The sequence below is a fragment of the Neophocaena asiaeorientalis genome, unplaced genomic scaffold (genome assembly GCF_003031525.2).
Source record: "Neophocaena asiaeorientalis asiaeorientalis breed wild unplaced genomic scaffold, Neophocaena_asiaeorientalis_V1.1 scaffold143, whole genome shotgun sequence".
In the NCBI taxonomy this organism is placed as follows: domain Eukaryota; kingdom Metazoa; phylum Chordata; class Mammalia; order Artiodactyla; family Phocoenidae; genus Neophocaena; species Neophocaena asiaeorientalis.
In genome coordinates, this window is record NW_020175536.1 from 2,958,020 (window position 1) to 2,979,242 (window position 21,223).

At 35.9% G+C, this 21,223-nt stretch overlaps 1 protein-coding gene across 2 annotated transcripts in view; it reads right to left on the bottom strand.

Annotated features, from left to right (window-relative positions):
* The window catches only part of HEPHL1 (hephaestin like 1), a 172,614-nt gene that overhangs the window by 48,186 nt on the left and 103,205 nt on the right, over nt 1-21,223 (bottom strand). Inside the window, exons 6-9 of one of the 2 annotated variants that reach the window (XM_024731261.1) lie at nt 12,424-12,636; nt 11,618-11,797; nt 6,583-6,837; nt 3,459-3,627 (exon numbers count right to left, since the gene is read on the bottom strand). In XM_024731261.1, the coding sequence (XP_024587029.1) occupies nt 3,459-3,627; nt 6,583-6,837; nt 11,618-11,797; nt 12,424-12,636 (817 nt within the window). The remainder of the gene's footprint in view (nt 1-3,458; nt 3,628-6,582; nt 6,838-11,617; nt 11,798-12,423; nt 12,637-21,223) is intronic. The other variant, XM_024731262.1, reaches the window with a different exon arrangement.

Here is a 21,223-nt window from a genome sequence, read left to right on the forward strand (position 1 = left end):
CCAAAATATAGCAGAGGGAGAAACACTCCCAAACTCATTCTACGAGACCACCATCAGCCTGATACCAAAGCCAGAAAAAATCTCACAAAGAGAGAAAACTACATGCCAATATCACTGATATGAACACATATGCAAAAATCCTCAACAAAATACTAGCAAACAGAATCCAAAAGCACATTAAAAGGATTATACACCATGATCAAGTGGGGTTTATACCAGAAATGCAAGGATTCTTCAATATGCGCAAATCAATCAATCTGATACACCATATTAACAAATTGAAGGAGAAAAACCATAAGATCATCTCAATAGATGCAGAAAAAGCTTTTGACAAAATTCAACATCCATTTATGATAAAAACCCTCCAGAAAGTAGGCATAGAGGGAACTTACCTCAACATAATAAAGGCCATATATGACAAACCCACAGCCAACATCCTCCTCAATGGTGAAAAACTGAAAGCATTTCCACTGAGATCAGGAACAAGGCAAGGCTGCCCACTCTTACCACTATTATTCAACATAGTTTTGGAAGTTTTAGCCACAGCAATCAGAGAATTAAAATAAATAAAAGGAATCCAAATCGAAAAGGAAGAAGTAAAGCTGTCACTGTTTGCAGATGACATGATACTATACATAGAGAATCCTAAAGATGTTACCAGAAAAGTACTAGAGCTAATCAGTGATTTTGGTAAAGTAGCAGGATACAAAATTAATGCACAGAAATTTCTTGCATTCCTACATACTAATGATGAAAAATCTGAAAGAGAAATTAAGGAAAGACTCCCATTTACCATTGGAACAAAAAGAATAAAATACCTAGGAATAAACCTACTGACGGAGACAAAAGACCTGTATGCAGAAAACCATAAGACACTGATGAAAGAAATTAAAGATGATACAAACAGATGGAGAGATATACCATTTTCTTGGATTAGAACTAGAACAAAAAATTTCACAATATGTATGGAAACACAAAAGACCCCAAATAGCCAAAGCAATCTTGAGAAAGTAAAATGGAGCTGGAGGAATCAGGCTCCCTGATTTCAGACTATACTACAAAGCTACAGTAATCAAGACAGTCTGGTACTGGCACAAAAACAGATATATACATCAATGGAACAGTATAGAAAGCTCAGAGTTAAACCATGCACATCTGGTCACCTTATTTTTGATAAAGGAGGCATAAACTTACCACGGAGAAAAGACAGCCTCTTCAATAAGTGGTGCTGGGAAAACTAGACAACTACATGTAAAAGAATGAAATTAGAACACTCCCTAACACCATACACAAAAATAAACTCAAAATGAGTTAAAGACCTAAGTGTAAGGCCAGACACTCTAAAACTCTTAGCAGAAAACACAGGCAGAATACTCTATGACATAAATCACAGCAAGATCCTTTTTCACCCACCTCCTAGAGAAATGGAAATAAACCAATGGGACCTAATGAAACTTAATAGCTTTTGCACAGCAAAGGAAACCATAAACAAGATAAAAGGCAACCCTCAAAATGGGAGAAAACATTTGCAAATGAAGCAATTGACAAATGATTTATCTCCAAAATTTGCAAGCAGCTCATGCAGCTCAATATCAATAAAAACAAACAACCCAATCAAAAATGGGCAGAATACCTAAATAGACATTCCTCCAAAGAAGATATACAGATTGCCAACAAACACATGAAAGGATGCTCAACATCACTAGTCATTAGAGAAATGCAAATCAAAACTACAATGAGGTATCACCTCACACCAGTCAGAATGGCCATCATCAAAATATCTACAAACAATAAATGCTGGAAAGGGTGTGGAGAAAAGTGAGCCCTCTTGCACTGTTGGTGGTAATGTAAGTTGATAGAGCCATTATGGAGAACAGTATGAAGGTTCCTTAAAAAACTAAAATAGAACTACCATACGACCCTGCAGTCCCACTACTGGGCATATACCCTGAGATAACCATAATTCCCAAAGAGTCATGTACCACAGTGTTCATTGCAGCTCTATTTACAATAGTCAGGACGTGGAAGCAACCTATGTGTCCATCAACAGATGAATGGATAAAGAAGATGTGGCTTATATATACAATGGAATATTACTGAGCCATAAAAAGAAACGAAATTGAGTTATTTGTAGTGAGGTGGATGGACCTAGAGTCTGTCATACACAGTGAAGTAAGTCAAAAAGAGAAAAACAAATACCATATGCTAACACATACATATGGGATCTAAAAAAAAAAGGTTATGAAGAACCTAGGGGCAGGACAGGAATAAAGACGTGGACGTAGAGAATTGACTTGAGGACATGGGGAGGGGGAAGGGTAAGATGGGACGAAGTGAGAGAGTGGCATGGACATATATACACTACCAAATGTAAAATAGGTAGCTAGTGGGAAGCAGCCACATAGCACAGGGAGATCAGCTCGGTGCTTTGTGACCACCTGGAGGAGTGGGATAGGGAGTGTGGGAGGGAGACACAAGAGGGAGGAGATATGGGGATATATGTATAGCAGATTCACTTTGTTATAAAGCAGAAACTAAAACACCACTGTAAAGCACTTATATTCCAATAAAGATGTTTAAAAAAAAGGATTGTAGGATAAGAGCAATACTTGTTGGTATCACACTGTACATTTTATAATGCTTTCACAGACATCTTTGCATATGATTCTACAATAAGAAGTCACAGGAGTCTGCATCCACTTAATGAATTGTTCGATTCAATTTGAAAAAATAGTATATGCTGCGGGAGCCAAGAGAAAATTATTCAGGTGTCAGGGGAGGCTTTACTTAAGAGGTGACATTAGAGTTAGAGTTTGAAGGAAAAAATGGCATTATACTGGACAGGGAGAAAAAGGAATTCTGTGTAGTGGGGGCTTAAGTTATATCAGGCTGTTCTTGAGCCAAAAAGGTTAACCTTCCTTGACTAGTTCATCTCCAATGAAAGAGAGTCCTGCTGGGACTTCCCTGGTGGTCCAGTAGTTAAGACCCTGTGTTTCCATGCAGGAGGCACGGGTTGGACCCCTGGTCAGGGAACTAAGATCCCACATGCTGCGTGGTGGCCAAAACAAAACAAAACAAAAAGAGAAAGTCCTGCCATATTCCCTTTTCAAAACTGTCTGCTTCATATGTGCAAGCACCTTACTCTCTTCTGTGTCAGCTTAGTATTTCCCATGGCATTTAACGTTGCAGCTTGCACACAGCAGATGTTCATAAAATGTTTGATGAATAAATGAATCTAGTGCTTTGAGTTAGCCAACAAATCATGAAGCAATAAATACTCCTCCATGTCTCAGCTGTACACATTACAGGGCTCAGAGCTCCTTAAGTGAAGCCATTATGCTATCTATGCAGTATATGCTCATAAGATCAGTGCCTAGCCTACAAATGAGATCACAGCGAAAAGCCTAATCGATGCCTCTCTTATGAGAGACTTAGCAACACCAGCAAAGAGAGCTTACCTGCCAGAGGCATTTAGGGGAAGACCACTGAATTTGTTATAGCCTTGAGGACCATAATCCCAAAGAATTTTTTCAGCTGCTATAAAATAGCGCTTCTGTTGACCCTTCATCTTGGGGTGAAAAATACCACTTTTGCAGTTACCAACATTGTATTGCCCCAGCATGCCAGCTGCAGAAGAGAGGAAAACCATGAGCCAAGGTATAAACACTCCGAAAGAAATCATACAGGAAAAGAATGATAGATTTGACTTCATGAACATTTAAAACTTTTGTACGGAAAACAGGACCGTAAACAAAGTCAAAAGTAAAAAATAAACAGTGGGTAGGGGGATATTTTAGCACATATGACAAAAGATTAATATGTAAATACCTTTTATAAATAAGAAAGAAAAAAGTAAATATCCCAATAGAAAATGTGCAAGGGACATTTATAGGTTATTCACAGAAGAAATACTACTGACCCATGAACAAGAAAAAAGAAAAGTTCAACCTTAATAGTAATCAAGTGATACTGTTGTTCATTTATGAGATTGGTAAAGACCAGAAAGACTAGTAATTATCAGTGTTGTCAGATGAACAGGGAAAAGGGAATGCTCACACACTATGAGTGAAGAGTAACAATTTCTAAAGGAGAATTCGGCCATATATGTCCATAGCTTAAAAAAAATTAAACTCTTCAACCCAGGAATTCTAAATCTAGTAGTTTTTCCAAGGAAATGTCAGACAAAGTACAAACATTTCTATAAATTGATGTTTATGAGTGTTTAGCAAAAAATAGGGAAAATATAAGTGTTAATAAAGACTGTTGGTTAAGTAAATTGTAATCTCCTTACAAAGGACACTGGAAGGATTAACAACAATGTAGTAGATCTATATTCACTGACATATAAATTTATTTCTGGTATATTAAAAAGTGGAAAAGGGAAGTATTAATAGGTTGATTTCATTTTATATATAACATAAGCATTTATATATTAAGGTCTAGAAAATAGGAAGGATATTCATCAAAATGTGACACCATTATCTCTAGAGGTAATTACTAATTTTAAAATTGAATTATACGTATCTTCTAATTTTTAAACATTTTTTATGAGGCTATGGACAATTTAGGAAACATTGTATTTCAGCAACGTATTCCAGCTTATGTCCACAACTACTGGCCACATTTAGCAATCTTACTAATCTCAAATGGCTGCTAATGCCTTGATTAGTTTCTTCTCAGATTTAGGGATCGTGTGTGGAGAACATTTACGATTTACCCTTTTAGGGAGTTTCAGGTATACCACACAGTATTGTTGACTGTAGTCACCATGGGGTATATTAAATCTCCAGAACCCATTCATCTTGCATAACTGAAACTCTGTATTCTTTGAGCTCTCAAGTGTTCTCACCACCATCACAACAAAAATGTTTAACTACGTGAGGTAATAGATATATTAATTGCTTGAGTGTAAGGTAATTACACCTTACAAGTATAGCAAAACGTCAAGTTGTACCTCTTAAATATATACAAATCCTATTTGTCAATTATACCTCAATAAAGCTGGGGGTAGGAGCAGGGAAGAATAGTAACTTTGTCTTGTTCATCTTTGTCTTCCCAGGAGAGTGTCTTAAACATATTAACTGAGCAGCTCAACATTTGCTGAATTGAATTTAACTGGAATAACCCAGTGGACAAATGTGAGGTTTGCTTAAGGATTTGGGGAACAAAAATGTGTTATGAAAGCAGCCCTGAAGAGTTGATTCCCTGACCTCATAGTGACTGTGTGTAGTTAGTCAGTATCCAAGTGGAATCACACACCATTTCTTCTATGTTTATCCCGTTGACACATTTTCTTTTTATATTCTTGTTTTTACCATGTTAGGCCAAACTTTTAATATGTCATAACTCTAATGTTGCCAATGCTTCTTAACTGGCATCCAGTAGCCAGAGTCTCTCCATTGTGTCCTTTCTGCACACAGACATCATATTTATCTTCCTAAACCACTGCACTGATTATGTCACTAGTGTGCCTAAGGATCTAGAAGGACTTACTCTTGCCTTCTAGACAATCCTTAGTCTTGCCATTCAAAGATGCTTGCCTGGGGCCTATTCTGCCTCTCTAAGGCTTCTCCTTCATCACTCCTCTGACATGAGCCTAAGGTCCAGCTAAGTAAAGACCTATTCCCAAGGAACCTGAACCAAATCATTCAACAGGTATTTGTCAACAAATGTTTATCATTCATCTTTCATAGGATTTTGTACCTATCATTGCATTGTGTCTCAGTATAAGGAAGAATGTTCTCACAGAGCAGCCCAGAGATGAAACAAGCTGCTACAATTACTAGGTTGGGATTAACATATACACACTACTATATATAAAATAGGTAATCAACAAGGACCTACTGTATAGCACAGGGAACTATACTCAATACTCTGTAATAACCTATATAGGAAAAGAATCTGAAAAAGAATAGATATAAGAATATGTATAACTTACTTTGCTGTATACCTGAAACTAACACATTGTAAATCAAATATACTCCAATATAAAATAAAATAAAAAATTTAAAAAGAGATGTCCAAAAGAGAATTCAAGAATTGGATGGGGGATTGGTCCAGATTATCTATAAATTCCTTTTCAGTGCTAAAAAGTTATTATTCTATTTACAATTGCCCATGTGTTTTTCCCAGCTCATGTTGCTTCCTCTGCCTGGAAAACCTTTTTCCCCTTCTTCATCTATCAAATTCCTAACATTTAGAGGCTCAGATTAGGGACCACCTCCTCAGGAAGCCTCTCTGCTCCAGCAAAGTGATAGAGCACTTAAAGAGCATTTATCATTCTGCCTCAGGTTTTATTCATTTTGTAAATGTCTAACTATATGTAACTACTAGATTCCAGGTTCATAGAAGGTCTTATCATTTCTTTCAACCACCTCTTACCTGGTTCATAGGGGTGTGATTAATAAATACCTGTTGATAAGATGCCAAATAGACATTATACACTTTTCCTATGTTTAATATTTAATTAAATATAACACGTACAAGAATCTATTCAACAGCAGGCACTGAATGAGCACCATTGATTGCGTGGTTTAATTGTACCATTGTAAGCATCTCTACACTGGTCTCTGTCCTTTTTACCTTGAAAGTGATCACTGACTTGGCAGGTTATCATCCACTTCCCAGGATTCTCAACTATCATTTCTGTTGTCAGGAAGGTGGCTGGGAAGAGGTTGACGACATCAGTCCGATGGCCTCTGCTGATGAAGGTGTTACCATAAAAATAGATGGAATGGATGTCTATCTCATTCCCCATTCCAAACAGGTGCCAGGACACTGATTCACCAGCACACATATCAGGCTCGGGGAAGTTTCCAAAGAGGTATCCATTGAGCGCTGAAAAACAGAAACACTAGTGGAAAAGATTCCCCTGCAGAGGCGAGCAGATCCAGAAGAAATGGTAACACATGCTCCAGCACAGTTGAAAATTAGCACAGATTATTGCTTGTAATGATTTTGAGCAGAAAGGCATGATTTCTTTGGTAAAATACAGTCCCAGAAAGGAATGAAAAGCATTAGTCTTTTCAAGAGAAAAGCACTCAATAAAAGTGATCAGCAACATGCAAACAGCCTTCGAGCTGTTATGTGAACACAATGAGATCAAGAGCAAACAAAAGCACTGTTCATACTTCCAGGACAGCTTGGCCATCTCTTACCTCCATCTCTATTTACATATTTACCTTCCCCACCAGATCTGTTCCTTGTAATTAGAAACCCTGTCTTACCTCACAGCGGGAAAGCTGACACATAGTAGCTACTTAAATGACAAAAGCATGCAGCAAGAAGAAAAGGAAAAGAACTGATTAGAAGGGACTTATGAGACATGTTAACTTTTTTTGCCATTTCTCCCATCCCCATCCCCTGCCTCTTTAACCACCAATTTGTTCTCTGGATCTATGAACTTGGTTTTGGGGGTTTTGTTTGTTTGTTTGTTTGTTTGCTTAGATTCCACATATAAAAGAGGTCTTTCAATATTTGCCCTCCGTGTCTGACTTATTTCACTTAGCATAATGCCCTAAAAGTCCACCATGCTGTTGCAAATGGCGAGATTTCATTCTTTTTTATGGCTGAATAATATTCTATTATTATATACCACAATTTCTTTATCCATTCATCCATCAATGGACACTTAGGCTGTTTCCATATATTGGCTATTGTAAATAATGCTGCAATGATCATGGGGGGTGCATATATCTTTTTGAATTAGTGTTTTCATTTTCTTCAGATAAATACCCAGGAGCAAAATTTCTGGATCATATGATAAGCTTATTTTTAGTTTGTTTAAGGAAACTCCATACTGGTTTTCATAGTGGTTGTACCAATTTACACTTGTTATTTCTTCTCTTTTTGATAATAGCCATTCTAACAGGTATGAGGTGATATCTTGTGGGGTTTTTTGTTTGTTTGTTTTTAATATTTATTTATTTATTTGGCTGTGCCAGGTCTTAGTTGCAATGTGTAGGATCTTGTTTTGTTTTTCTTTTTCCTTAGTTGCAGCATGCATGTGGGATCTAGTTCCCTGACCAGGGATTGAACCTGGGCCCCCTGCATTGGGAGCTCAGAGTCTTAACCACTGGACCACAGGGAAGTCCCTCTCACTGTGGTTTTGATTTGCATTTCCTGATGAGTAATGATGTTGAGCATCTTTTCACATAACTATTGGCCATCTCTATTTCTTCTTTAGAAATATGTCTATTCAGATCTTCTGCTCATTTAAAAAAAATAAGATTGTTTGCCTTTTTGCTATTGAGTTGTATGAGTTCTTTATATATTTGGATATTAGTTTCTTGTCAGATATACAATATACAAATATTTTCTCCCATTCAGTCAGTTGTCTTTTCATTTCGTTGATGGTTTCCTTTGCTGTGCAGAAGTTTTTAGTTTGATGTAGTCCCACTTGTTTATTTTTGCTTTTGTTGCTTTTGCTTTTGGTGTCAGGTTTAAAAAATCATTACCAAGACCTATGTCAAGGAGCTCACCACCTATGTTTTCTTCTAGGAGTTCTAGAATTTCAGATCTTATACTCAAGTCTTTAATCCAATTTGAGTTAATATTTGTATATGTGTGTAAGACAGCGGTCCAGCTTCATTCTTTTGTATATGGCTGTTCAATTTTCCCAACACCATTTATTGAAGAGACTGTCCTTTTCCGCCTGTATATTCTTACATGGGTTTATTTCAGGGCTCTCTATTCTGTTCCATTGATCTCTGTGTCTGTTTTTATGCCAATATCATACTGTGTTAATTACTATGGCTTTGTAATATCATTTAAAATCAAGGATCACAATGCCTCTAGCTTTGTTCTTTCTCAAGATTGTTTTGGCTATTCAGGGTCTTTTGTGGTTCCATACAAATTTTTGGATTGTTCTATTTCTGTAAAAAATACCATTGGGATTTTAATAGAGATTGCATTGTGACTATAGATTGCTTTGGGTAGTATGAACATTTTAACAATATTAATTCATTCAATCCATGGATACAGAATATCTTTCCATTTATTTGTGTCTTCTTAAATTTTTTTTATTAATGTCATAATTTTCAATATATGTTTTTTTCACCTCCTTGGTTAAATTTACTCCTAGGTATTTTATTCCTTTTGAGGCAGTTGTAAGTGAGATTGTTTTCATAATTTCTCTTTCTGATAATTCATTATTAGTGTAAAGAACTGCAACAGATTTTTGTGTATTGATTTTATATCCCTCAAATTTACTTATTCGTTCTAACAGTTTTTTGGAGCCTTTAAGGTTTTCTATATATAGTATCCTGTCATCCGCAAATAATGACAGTTACTTCTTCCTTTCGGATTTGGATGAATTTATTTCTTTTCCTTCCCTAATTGCTCTGGCTTGGACTTCCAATGCTATGTTGAATAAAAGTGGCAACAGTGCACATCCTTCTCTTGTTCCTGATATTAGAGGTTTAGCTTTCAGCTTTTCACCATTGAGTATAACGTTAGCTGTGGGCTTGTCATATATGGTCTTTATTATGTTGAGGTATGTTCCCTTTATACTCTCTTTGTTAAGAGTTTTTATTATAAATGGATGTTGAATTTTGTCAAATGCTTTCTTTGTGTCTATTGTGATGATCATATGATTTTTATCCTTCATCTTTTACTGTGGTATATCACCTTAATGGATTTGTGGAAGCTGAACCATATTTTCATGGTTAAAATCCGATGGATTAATAAATCCCACTTAATCACAGTGTATGAACCTTTTAATGTATTGTTGAATTTGGCTTGCTGATATTTTGTTGAGGACTTTTGCATCTGTGTTCATCAGGAATATTGGCCTGTATTTTTTGTTTTTCTGTGTGGCATCCTTGTCCACTTTTGGTATCAGCATGATGCTGGCTTCATAAAACATGTTTGGAAGAGTTTCTCCCTCTTCTATTTTTTAGAAGATTTTGGGAAGAATTGGTATTAATTCTTCTTTGAATGTTTGGTGGAATTAACCAGTGAAGCCATCTGTTTCCTGGACTTTTGTTTGTCAGAAGGTTTTTAATTACTGATTCAATCTCCTTGCTAGTATCAGTCTGTCAGATTCTATTTCATCCTGATTCAGTCTTGGTAGGTTGTATGGTCCTTATCCATTTCTTATAGGTTATCCAATTTGTTGGCATATACTTGTTCATAGTAGTCTCTTATGATCCTTCTTATTTCTGTGGTGTCAGTTATAATATCTCATCTTTCATCTCTGATGTTATTTATTTGAGACATTTCTCTTTTTTTCTTAGTGAGTCTAGTTTAATGTTTGTTAATTTTGCTGATCTTCTCAAAGAACCAGATCTTAGTTTTATTGATGTTTTTTATTGTCTTTTTAGTATCTATTTCACTTATTTCTGCTCTAATCTTTGTTATTTCCTTCCTTCTAGTAACTTTGGGCTTAATTTGTTCTTTTTCTAGTTCTTTGAGGTGTACAGTTAGGTTGCTTACTTGAAACTTTTTTTGTTTCTTGAGGTAGGCATTTATCACTATGAACTTCCCTCAGAACTGCTTTTGCTGCGTCCCACAAATTTTGATATATTACATTTCCATTTTCATTTGTTTCAAGTTTTTAAAAAATTTCTCTTTTGATTTCTTCTTCAATATGTTGGTTGTTCAGTAACATGCTGTTTAATCTCCACATGTTTGTTTAAACAGTTAAACAGTTTTTAAACAGTTTTCTTCATGTAATTTCTAGTTTCACATCATTGTGGTCAGAAAAGATGCTTGATATAATTTCAATCCTCTTAAATTTATTTATTAAGACTTGTTTTATGGCCTAACATATCTATCTTGGAAAATGTTCCATGTGCACTTGAGAAGAATGTGTATCCTGTTGTTTTTGGATGGAATGTTCTATAAGTATCTGCTAAGTCCATCTGATCTAACATATTGTTTAGGGCTAAAGTTTCCTAACTGATTTTCTTTCTGGATACTTACATTGATATAAGTGGGGTATTAAAGTACTTTACTATTATTGTATTGCTGTCTATTTCTCCCTTTATGTTTGTTAATATTTGCTTTATATATTTAAGCACTTCTGTGTTGGGTGCACAAATATTTTAAATGTTATATATTCTTGTTGGATTGGCCATTATGTAACACCCTTCTTATTATAGTCTTTGTTTTAAAGTCAATTTCAAGTCTGATATAAGTGTAGCTACTCCAACTTTCTTTTGTTTTCCATTTGCATGGAATAGTTTTTTCCATCCCTTCAGTGTCAGTCTACGTGTGTCCTTACAACTAAAGTGTGTCTCTTGTACATAGTATATAGATGGGTTTTTGTTTTTTTGCTGTTGTTTTTTTTTAACCCATTCAGCCCCTTTATGTCTTTTGAATGGAGAATTTAGTCCATTTACATTTAAAGTTATTATTGATAAGTATGTGCTTATTTCCATTTGTTAATTTCTGTCCATTTTTGTAGTTCCTCTCTGTTCCTTTCTTCTTCTCTTGCTCTCTTTCTTTGTTTTAGGTTCTGACAGGGATTATGTTTCATCACTTTCTTATTATTCTCATTACGAAGTTATAAATCTTGGAAAACTAGGTTTAATATTTCTGTGTGTTCTGTATCCCGTGTAGTGCCAGATACACAAAAGGCAGTCAGTATGTACTTGATAACATGAGAGGCACTCACCGTGCATTTTGTTACTCTTCTGGAAAACAGCATCTTCTTTGTCAACTGAATCAGGGTCAGTGCAGAAATGTCTGATATTTTCCTCAAGGTACCAGCTTTGATTCTCATCCACAACAGTAAACATTATAACAAACTCTTGATTCACATCAGTCCTTGTCCCTGAATATTTATGCAGGATACCTATCAGGCACATTCAAAAGAGTAAGAAAAAAATTCACAGTGGACTAAATCAAGATGAGCTTTTCTTCCTGCCAATAGTATCAGGTAAGTTTGAAAGACTTACATGTACAAGAGTAACCCACAACATAAAATCAGTGAAAGGCTTTGATGGAAATGATAGAGCCATAGAAAACTCATAAAACAGAAATCCTCACAACCACAGACTTGGAAACCTGGCTGTCCTTAAAGGAAATATACTTTATTGACAGAGCACAGATACACTATATCAATTAATAGGGAATAAAATAACAAAGTGATTATGTGGGTTAAATAATAAAGCAAAAGCATTCCTGGTCATTTGACTACATTTTACACTTTCCTATGTGTGGTGTCAGTGTGTATTTTTTTTAAAGCATGTAAGTTTCAGAATGCTATGATTTTTTTAGACAGAAGCCTGAATTATTGTCCCTGTCATAGATCTTCTATGTTAGAAGAATATCTTTAATCTTACAGAAAGTTTGGAAGAAGAGGCACACTCTGTGTAAAGCAAGGGAGGTAGGCAAGACGACCTGAAGATTCTATACACTTTTCAACACACCTGGGAATAGGCTCCTAGGGACAGAGAAGGTGGGGAAGAGACGTCTTACCCTCTTTGCACACCAGCAGTGGGCCAATTAGCCCAGAGCAGATGTCTTTAGGGGCATCGATGTGTGAATGGTACACCCAGGTCAGGCAATTTGCATCTGCTGGGGCAGGAGCATATTCTTCTCTCACTGGCCAGACATAGGTATAGTTTTTGCCAGGAGGAACATTGTCATCATCCTTGTTCCTTCCATATGTTCCATCTGGGTACAGGGCTCCTTCCAAGAAAATATAAAACATAGTTAAAATGCAGAGATCACACACTATAGTAAAAAGAGCTAGAGCTTTGAAATCAAACACACATGAATTAAAATTTATTTGCTATGGGACTTGAGGCTAGTTACTTAAATTCTCACTGCCTTGGTTTTCTACCAGTAAAGCTGGAATGTTTATATCTACTCCCACTACATGAGGCAGTGTATATGAAGTGTCCTGCACAGAGCCAGATGTTTAATAAATATTCATGAAGACCCCTTCTGACAGGCCTCCCGTACCAATCAGGAAGACATCAATCTACTTCACTTAACATCAACTGAAGAAGGAAAGGAGAAGCAGCAGAAGAAATAACAAACACTTCTTGGGCACTTACTACACATTCAGCACCTAAATTTGAGACCTGAGAGATTTTGGGTCTCATGAAAAAGATCTGCTGACCTCAAAGCTAAGCAGGTATAGAGGTGAACACTCAGCACGCAGGCTTAAAAATAAAAACAAGGGAAAAAAAGAGCAGAAACCTTAGTGGCCAACACACTATAAGGAATACAGATTTCACAGGTTTCACCCGGACAGGTTACTAAACAGAAAAACAAGTAACATAAACAAACTTGGATGATGGTGGGATCAGAATCCAGAATCCAAACTTGCTACAGTATATTCTCAATAATTTCCAGTTTTCAACAAGAAGAACAACAGCCACAGCAAAATGAGACATGCAAGGAAACAAAAAAGTGTGATCCATACTCAAGGGAAAAAAAGCAGCCAATAGAAACTATCTCTAAGTGCTTCTAGGTGTTGAATTCAGCAGATAAAGACTTTAAAGCAGTTATTATATATTCAAGCAACTGAAAGAAGCTATGTTTAAATAATTAAAGGAAAGTAGGACAAATTATTCAACAAATAGAGAATCTCAATAAGGAGATAAAATTTATACATTAAAAAAAAGAACCAAGTTGGAGTTTTGGCATTGAAACATACAATAAATGAAATAAAATATTCACTAGAGTGGCTTGGCAACAGATTCAAGATGGCAAAAGAGTCAATGAACTTGAAGAGACATTGACAGAATTATGCTATCTGAAAAAGAGAGGGTTAATAAAAGATTGAAGAAAATAAACAGAACCTCAGAGACCTATGGGACTAAATCAAGTATATTAACATGTGTGTAATGTAGTCTGCCAAAGGAAAGGAGAAAGAAATGGGGGCAGAAAAAAATATGTGAAGAAATAATTGCAGAAATTTTTACCAAATTTGATGAAAAACATTAACTTACTTACACATCAAAGGAGCACAACAAACCACAAGTAGAATAAATACAAAGAATTCATATACAAATATATTGTTGTCAAGCTGTTGGGGAGGAAAAAAAGGCAAAGAGAAATGATCACATACTAAGGAGCCCCAACGTGATTAACAGTTGACTTCCCATTTAAATATTTGATATGAGAAGACAGCAGGATGACATACTAAAAGTGCTAGAGGAAAAATACCAACCAAGAATAATACATCCAGCAAAACTAGCCCTCAAAACAATAAGGCAAAATAAAGATGTTCTAGATAAGCAAAGATAAGTGAGTTTGTTGCTAGCAGACCTGTCTGACAAGCAATACTAAAAGAGTTTTTCAGACTAAAAGGAAATAACACCAGAGAATGTGAATCCACAGAAAGAAGTGAAAAGCACCAAAAATAGGAAAAATGGGAGTTAATATAAAAGATTCTATAAATATATGTTTCCTTTATTATCCTAACTTCTTTAAAATTCATAAGATAATATACAGTTCCAAGTATAACATCACATTGTTGGGTTTACAGAGAGAGAGATGTAATGACAATATAACAATAATAACAAAAAAGAGGTGGGTGAGAATGATGCTCTGTTGGAGTAAAGCTTTTATATATTTCCAGAATTAAGTAGGTAAAAAATATGAAGTACATTGTGATATGTTAAAATGCATATTACAATCCATAGGCCAACCAATAAGAAATGAACTCAAAATATATAGTTGAAAAATCAACACAGAAATATAAATAGTAGATTTTAAAATATTGTTTCACACCAAAGAAGACAGTAAAGGAAGAACAGGGGAGTAAAAAAGACAAAATGCATATAGAAAATAATTAGCAAAATAAGTGTAGCTCAAACCAATCAATAATTACATTAAATGTGAATGGTCTAAACACTCCAATCAATGTGCAGAGATTGTCAAATTGGACAAAGAAGTAACATCCAACTATATGCAGTCTATATTTTAGATTCAAAGCACAAATAGATTGAAAGCAAAAGAATGCAAATAGCAACAATATGAGAGCTGAAGTGGCTCTCAATAACAGGCAAACTAGATTTTAAGACAAGAAATGAAACGAGAGAGAAAGATAGATATTTCATAATGATAAAAGAGTCAATATATCAGGAAGATAAAACAAATATAAAGCTATTCATACCTAACAAGAGTCTCAAAACACATAAAGCAAAAACTGACATAACTGAAAGGAGAAATACACAACTGAACAGTAATTGTTAGAGATTTCAATACCCTTCTCTAAATAACTGGTAGAAAAACTAGGCAGAACATCAGCAAGGATATAGAAGACTTCAACAATGCTGTCAAACAACTCAACCTAACTGATACCTATAGAACATTCCACCCAATGACTGCAGAATACACCTTCTTTACAAGGGCACATGGAACATTCTTCAGGATAGAAAGTAAGCTACACATTAAATAAATCTCAATAATTTAAAAGGAATAATACTTCCATCCAAAAACAACAGAATACACTTTATGCTCAAGTGCACATGGAACATTCTCCAGGATAGAGCACATCTTGGGTCACAAATCAAGCCTAGGTAAATTTAAGAAAATTAAAATCACATCTAGCATCTTTTCCAACCACAATGCTATGAGACTAGATATCAATTCCAGGAAAAAACTAAAAAATACAAACACATGGAGGCTAAACAATATGCTACTAGACAACCAAGAGATCACTGAAGAAGTCAAAGAGGAAATAAAAAAATACTTAGAACAAAATGACAATGAAAATATGACGAACCAAAACCTATGGGATGCAACGGAAGCAGTTCTAAGAGGGTAGTTTATAGCAATACAATCCTACCTCAAGAAAAAAGAAAAATCTCAAATAAACAGCCTAACCTTACACCTAAAGCAATTAGAGAAAGAAGAACAAAAATCCCCAAAGTTAGCAAAAGGAAAGAAAATAAAAATCAGATCAGAAATAAAGGAAAAATAAATGAAGGCAACAATAGCAAAGATCAATAAAACTAGAAGCCAGTTCTTTGAGAAGATAAAATTCATAAACCATTAGCCAGACTCATCAAGAAAAAAAAGGAGAATACTCAAATCAACAGAATTAGAAATGAAAAAGGAGAAGTAACAACTGACACTGCAGAATTACAAAGGATCATGAGAGATTACTACAAGCAACTATATGCCAATAAAATGGACAACCTGGAAGAAATGGACAATTTCTTAGAAAAGCACAGCCTTCCAAGACTGAACCAGGAAGAAATAGAAAACATGAACAGACCAATCACAAGCACTGAGATTGAAACTGTGATTAAAAATCTTCCAACAAACAAAAGCCCAGAGCCAGATGGCTTCACAGGTGAATTCTATCAAACATTTAGAGAAGAGCTAACACCAATCATTCCAGACTCTTCCAAAATATAGCAGAGGGAGGAACACTCCCAAACTCATTCTACGAGGTCACCATCACCCTGACACCAAAACCAAAGATGTCACAAAAAAGAAAACTACAGGCCAATATCATTGATGAATATAGATACAAAAATCCTCAACAAAATACTAGCAAACAGAATCCAACAGCACATTAAAAGGATCATACACCATGATCAAGTGGGGTTTATCCCAGGAATGCAAGGATTCTTCAATATATGCAAATCAACCAATGTGATACACCATATTAACCAATTGAAGGATAAAAACCGTATGATAATCTCAAAAGATGCAGAAAAAGCTTTTGACAAAATTCAACACCGATTTATGATAAATGGGTGAGCATAGAGGGAACCTACCTCAACAAAATATAAGCCATATATGACAAACCCACAGCCAACACCATTCTCAATGGTGAAAAACTGAAAGCATTTCCTCTAAGATCAGAGACAAGACAAGGATATCCACTCGCACCACTGTTATTCAACATAGTTTTGGAAGTCTTAGCCACAGCAATCAGAGAAGAAAAGGAAACCAAATTGGAAAAGAAGAAGTAAAACTGTCACTGATGCAGATGACATGACACTATACATAGAGAATCCTAAAAATGCTACCAGAAAACTACTAGAGCTAATCAATGAATTTGGTAAAGTTGCAGGATAGAAAATTAATGCACAGAAATCTCTTGCATTCCTATACACTAATGATGAAAAATCTGAAAGAGAAATTAAGGAAACACTCCCATTTACCATTGCAACAAAAAGAATAAAATACCAGGAATAAACCTACCTTAGGAGGCAAAAGACCTGTATGCAGAAAACTATAAGACACTGATGAAAGAACTCAAAGATGATACAAACAGATGGAAAGATATACCACGTTCTTGGATTGGAAGAATCAAAATTGTGAAAATTACTATACCACCTAAAGGAATCTACAGATTCAATGCAATCTGTATCAAATTACCAATGGCATTTTTCACAGGACTAGAACAAAAAATTTTACAATTTGTATGTAAAAGTCTTTACAAAAGACCCCGAATAGCCAAAGCAATCTTGAGAAAGAAAAACAAAGCTGGAGGAATCAGGCTCCCTGACTTCAGATTATACTACAAATCTACAGTAATCAAGACAGTATGGTACTGGCACAAAAACAGAAATATAGATCAACGGAACAGGATAGAAAGCCCAGAGATAAACCCACACACCTAGGGTCATCTTTGACAAAAGAGGTAAGAATAAACAATGGAGAAAAGATAGCCTCTTCAATAAGTGGACACCTAGGGTCATCTTTGACAAAAAAGGTAAGAATAAACAATGGAGAAAAAGATAGCCTCTTCAATAAGTGGTGCTGGGAAAACTAGACAGCTACATGTAAAAGAATGAAGTTAGAAGACTTTCTAACACCATACACAAAAATAAACTCAGAATGGATAAAAGACCTAAACATAAGGCCAGACACTATAAAACTCTTAGAGGAAAACATAGGCAAAACACTCTATGACATAAATCACAGCAAGATCTTTTTTGACCACCTCCTAGAGTAATGGAAATAAAATAAAAAACAAACAAATGGGACCTAATGAAACTTAAAAGGTTTTGCACAGCAAAGGAAGCCATACACAAAACAAAAAAAGCAACCCACAGAATGGGAGAAATTATTTGCAAATGAAGAGACCAACAAGGGATTAATCTCCAAAATATACAAACAGCTTATGCAGCTCAATATCAAAAAACCCAAACAATCCAATCAAAGAATGGGAAGAAGATCTAAATAGACATTTCTCCAAAGAAGACATATGGATGGCCAAAAAACACATGAAAAGATGCTCAGCATTACTAATTATTAGAGAAATGCAAATTGAAACTACAGTGAGGTGTCACCTCACACCAGTCAGAATGGCCATGATCAAAATGTCTACAAACAATAAATGCTAGAGAAGGTGTGGAGAAAAGGGACCATCCTACACTATTGGTGGCAATGTAAATTGGTGTAGCCACTGTGGAGAAGAGTATGGAGTTTTCTTTAAAAACTAAATATAGAACTACCATATGATCCAGGAATCCCACTCCTGGGCATATATCCAGAGCAAACTATAATTTGAAAAGATACATGCACTCCAATGTTCATTGCAGCACTATTTACAATAGCCAGGACATGGAAGCAACCTAAATGTCCATAGACACAGGAATGGATAAAGATGTTGTACATATATACAATGGAATATTACTCAACCATAAAAAAGAATGAAATAATGCCATTTGCAGCAACATGGATGGAACTAGAGATTATCATACTAAGTGAAGTAAGTCAGACGAAGACAAATATCATAAGATATCACTTATATGTGGAATCTAAAGAAAATGGTAGAAAATTTGAAACTTATTTACAAAACAGAAACAGACTCACAGACTTCAAAAACAAACATATCGTCACTAAAGGGGAAATGTGGAGGGGGGATAAATAATGAGTTTGGGATTAACACATACACACTACTATAGATAAAATAGATAGTCAACAAGGACCTACTATATAGCACAGGGAATTTTACTCAGTATTCTGTAATAACCTATATGGGAAAATAATCTGAAAAAGAATGGATATATGTGTACGTATAACTGAATCACTTAGCTGCACACCTGAAACTAACATAATATTGTAAATCAACTACACCCCAATATAAAATAAAGATTAAATTTTTAAAAATCCAGTACTTATCAAATTAAAAACTCTCAAACTAGGAATAGACGGGAACTTCCTTCTAAGAATAATCCACATATAACATCATGCTTAATGGGAGGGAGACTGCATGCTTTCTTCCTATGACTGGGAACAGGGCAAGAATGTTTGCTCTTGCCAATGTTATTAAATACTGCCCTGAAAGTTCTAGCCAGTGTAATAAGCCAAAGAAAAAACTAAGTTATACCCATTGGTAAGGAAGAAATAAAACGTTATATTCATAGTGACATGATTCTGTATTTAGAAAATTCCAAGGAACCCTTTAAACATCTACTAATAAACAAGTTTAACAAGATAGTAGGATTCAAGATAAATATATAAAACTCAATTGTATTTCTACACACTAGTAACAAACAATCAAAAATAAAATTAAGAAAATTATTCCATTTATAACAGTATCAGAAAGAATAAGATATTTCTGAATAAATTTAACAAAAGAAATGCAAACCTTGTACACTAAAACTAGACATTGTTTAGAGACAATAGCAGTCTAAATTCCATGTTCAGATTGAAAGACTCAATATTGTCAAGATGGCAATTCATCTTTTAAATGCAGGTGACAATTTCCCCCCAACTGATTGATAAAACTCAATGCAATCCTAATCAAAACCCGGCTGATGTTCTGTGGGGTTTTTTTGGTAAAAATTAACGAGTTCATCTGATATTTATATGGAAATGCAAAGGACTTAGAGTAGCTAAAAAGTCTTGAGAAGAGCAAAGTTGGAGGATTTATGCTAACCAATTTCAAAACTTACTATAAATTCGTAGTAATCAAGACAGTGTGGTGTTTGTGCAAGGGTAAGCACATAGATCAGGGGAACAGAATTGAGAGCCCTGAAATAAACCCTTATACTTATAGTTATTGATTTTCAACTATAGACTATGAATCATTTATCTTCTATTCCCAGGACCCACAGTCAGTCTCTGGCACCTGGTGGGCGCTCAGTGGAAGTATCATGAAGGTAATGAATTTTACGTGCTCACCTTCACCTACTCAGAACTAACCAAATCTGGGACCGAGAGGTTTGCTGCACTTCAGATGGAGGAAAAGCACCAAGAACAAAGGGCACTCCTAATCTTGTGTCCATCATCAGAGGTGTCTCCTCTGGCTGCTTAGACAGACCTGTCTATGGCAACTGCCAGGCAAGTTTCGTTGCCTTAGGACAATATTTAATAGCCAGAAGCTCGTCCTTGGTGGTAAAGTAAGCTGCATCAGAGTTAACGGTGCTGTTCCTGGCATGTTCCTCAGAGCCAGTAGTGTAGCAGGTTTAACATCATTTGACACATTCCACCTGGTCACGAGCAAGAATGAAATGAAAGATGTGAAAAATACTTCTGAAGACGGAGAAATACTTCCATCTCAAAAGCTTAAGAATGTTGCTTTTAAAAAGAATTTAACGTTAGGAAGTACTCAGGAAACTGTGCTATTGAAGCTATTTAAGTACAAACGAGAAGACAGGGATGGGGGACTTCCCAGGTGGCGCAGTGGTTAAGAATCTGCCTGCCAATGCAGGGGACACAGGTTCGAGCCCTGGTCCGGGAAGATCCAACATGCTGCAGAGCAACTAAGCCTGTGTGCCACAACCACTGAGCCTGCACTCTAGAGCCCTCGAGCCACGACTACTGAGTCCATGTGCCTAGAGCCCGAGCTCCACAACAAGAGAAGCCACTGCAATGAGAAGCCCATCCACTGGAATGAAGAGTAGCCCCCGCTTGCCGCAACTAGAGAAAGCCCACGTGCAGCAACGAAGACCCAGTACAGCCTAAATACACAAATAAACAAACAAATAAAGAAAGAAAATTTTAAAAACAAACAAAAAAAGAAGGCAGGGATGCTTCAGAAAGGAAACACCAAAGACAGTAGCCTTAAGCAGGGAAGTTGAGGTCCACGTGCACTGAGACACCCTCCCCATAGCTGAGGCTGTTACTGGTGATAGGACACAGGAATCCGTTGTGCACTCTGCTCCTCATCCAACATGGGACCCAGTCAAGACTGATTGACAGGAAGGTTAGTGTGTTTCTGGGGCCGCTGTGGAGCATGTGTCAAGGGACGCCAACACCAAGCTCTGTAGCAACATAAACAAAAGTGAGAAAGAAGAGAGGAAGGAAATAGGGTAAGAAAAAGAGAAAGCAAAGGTGGGGACAGATGGAG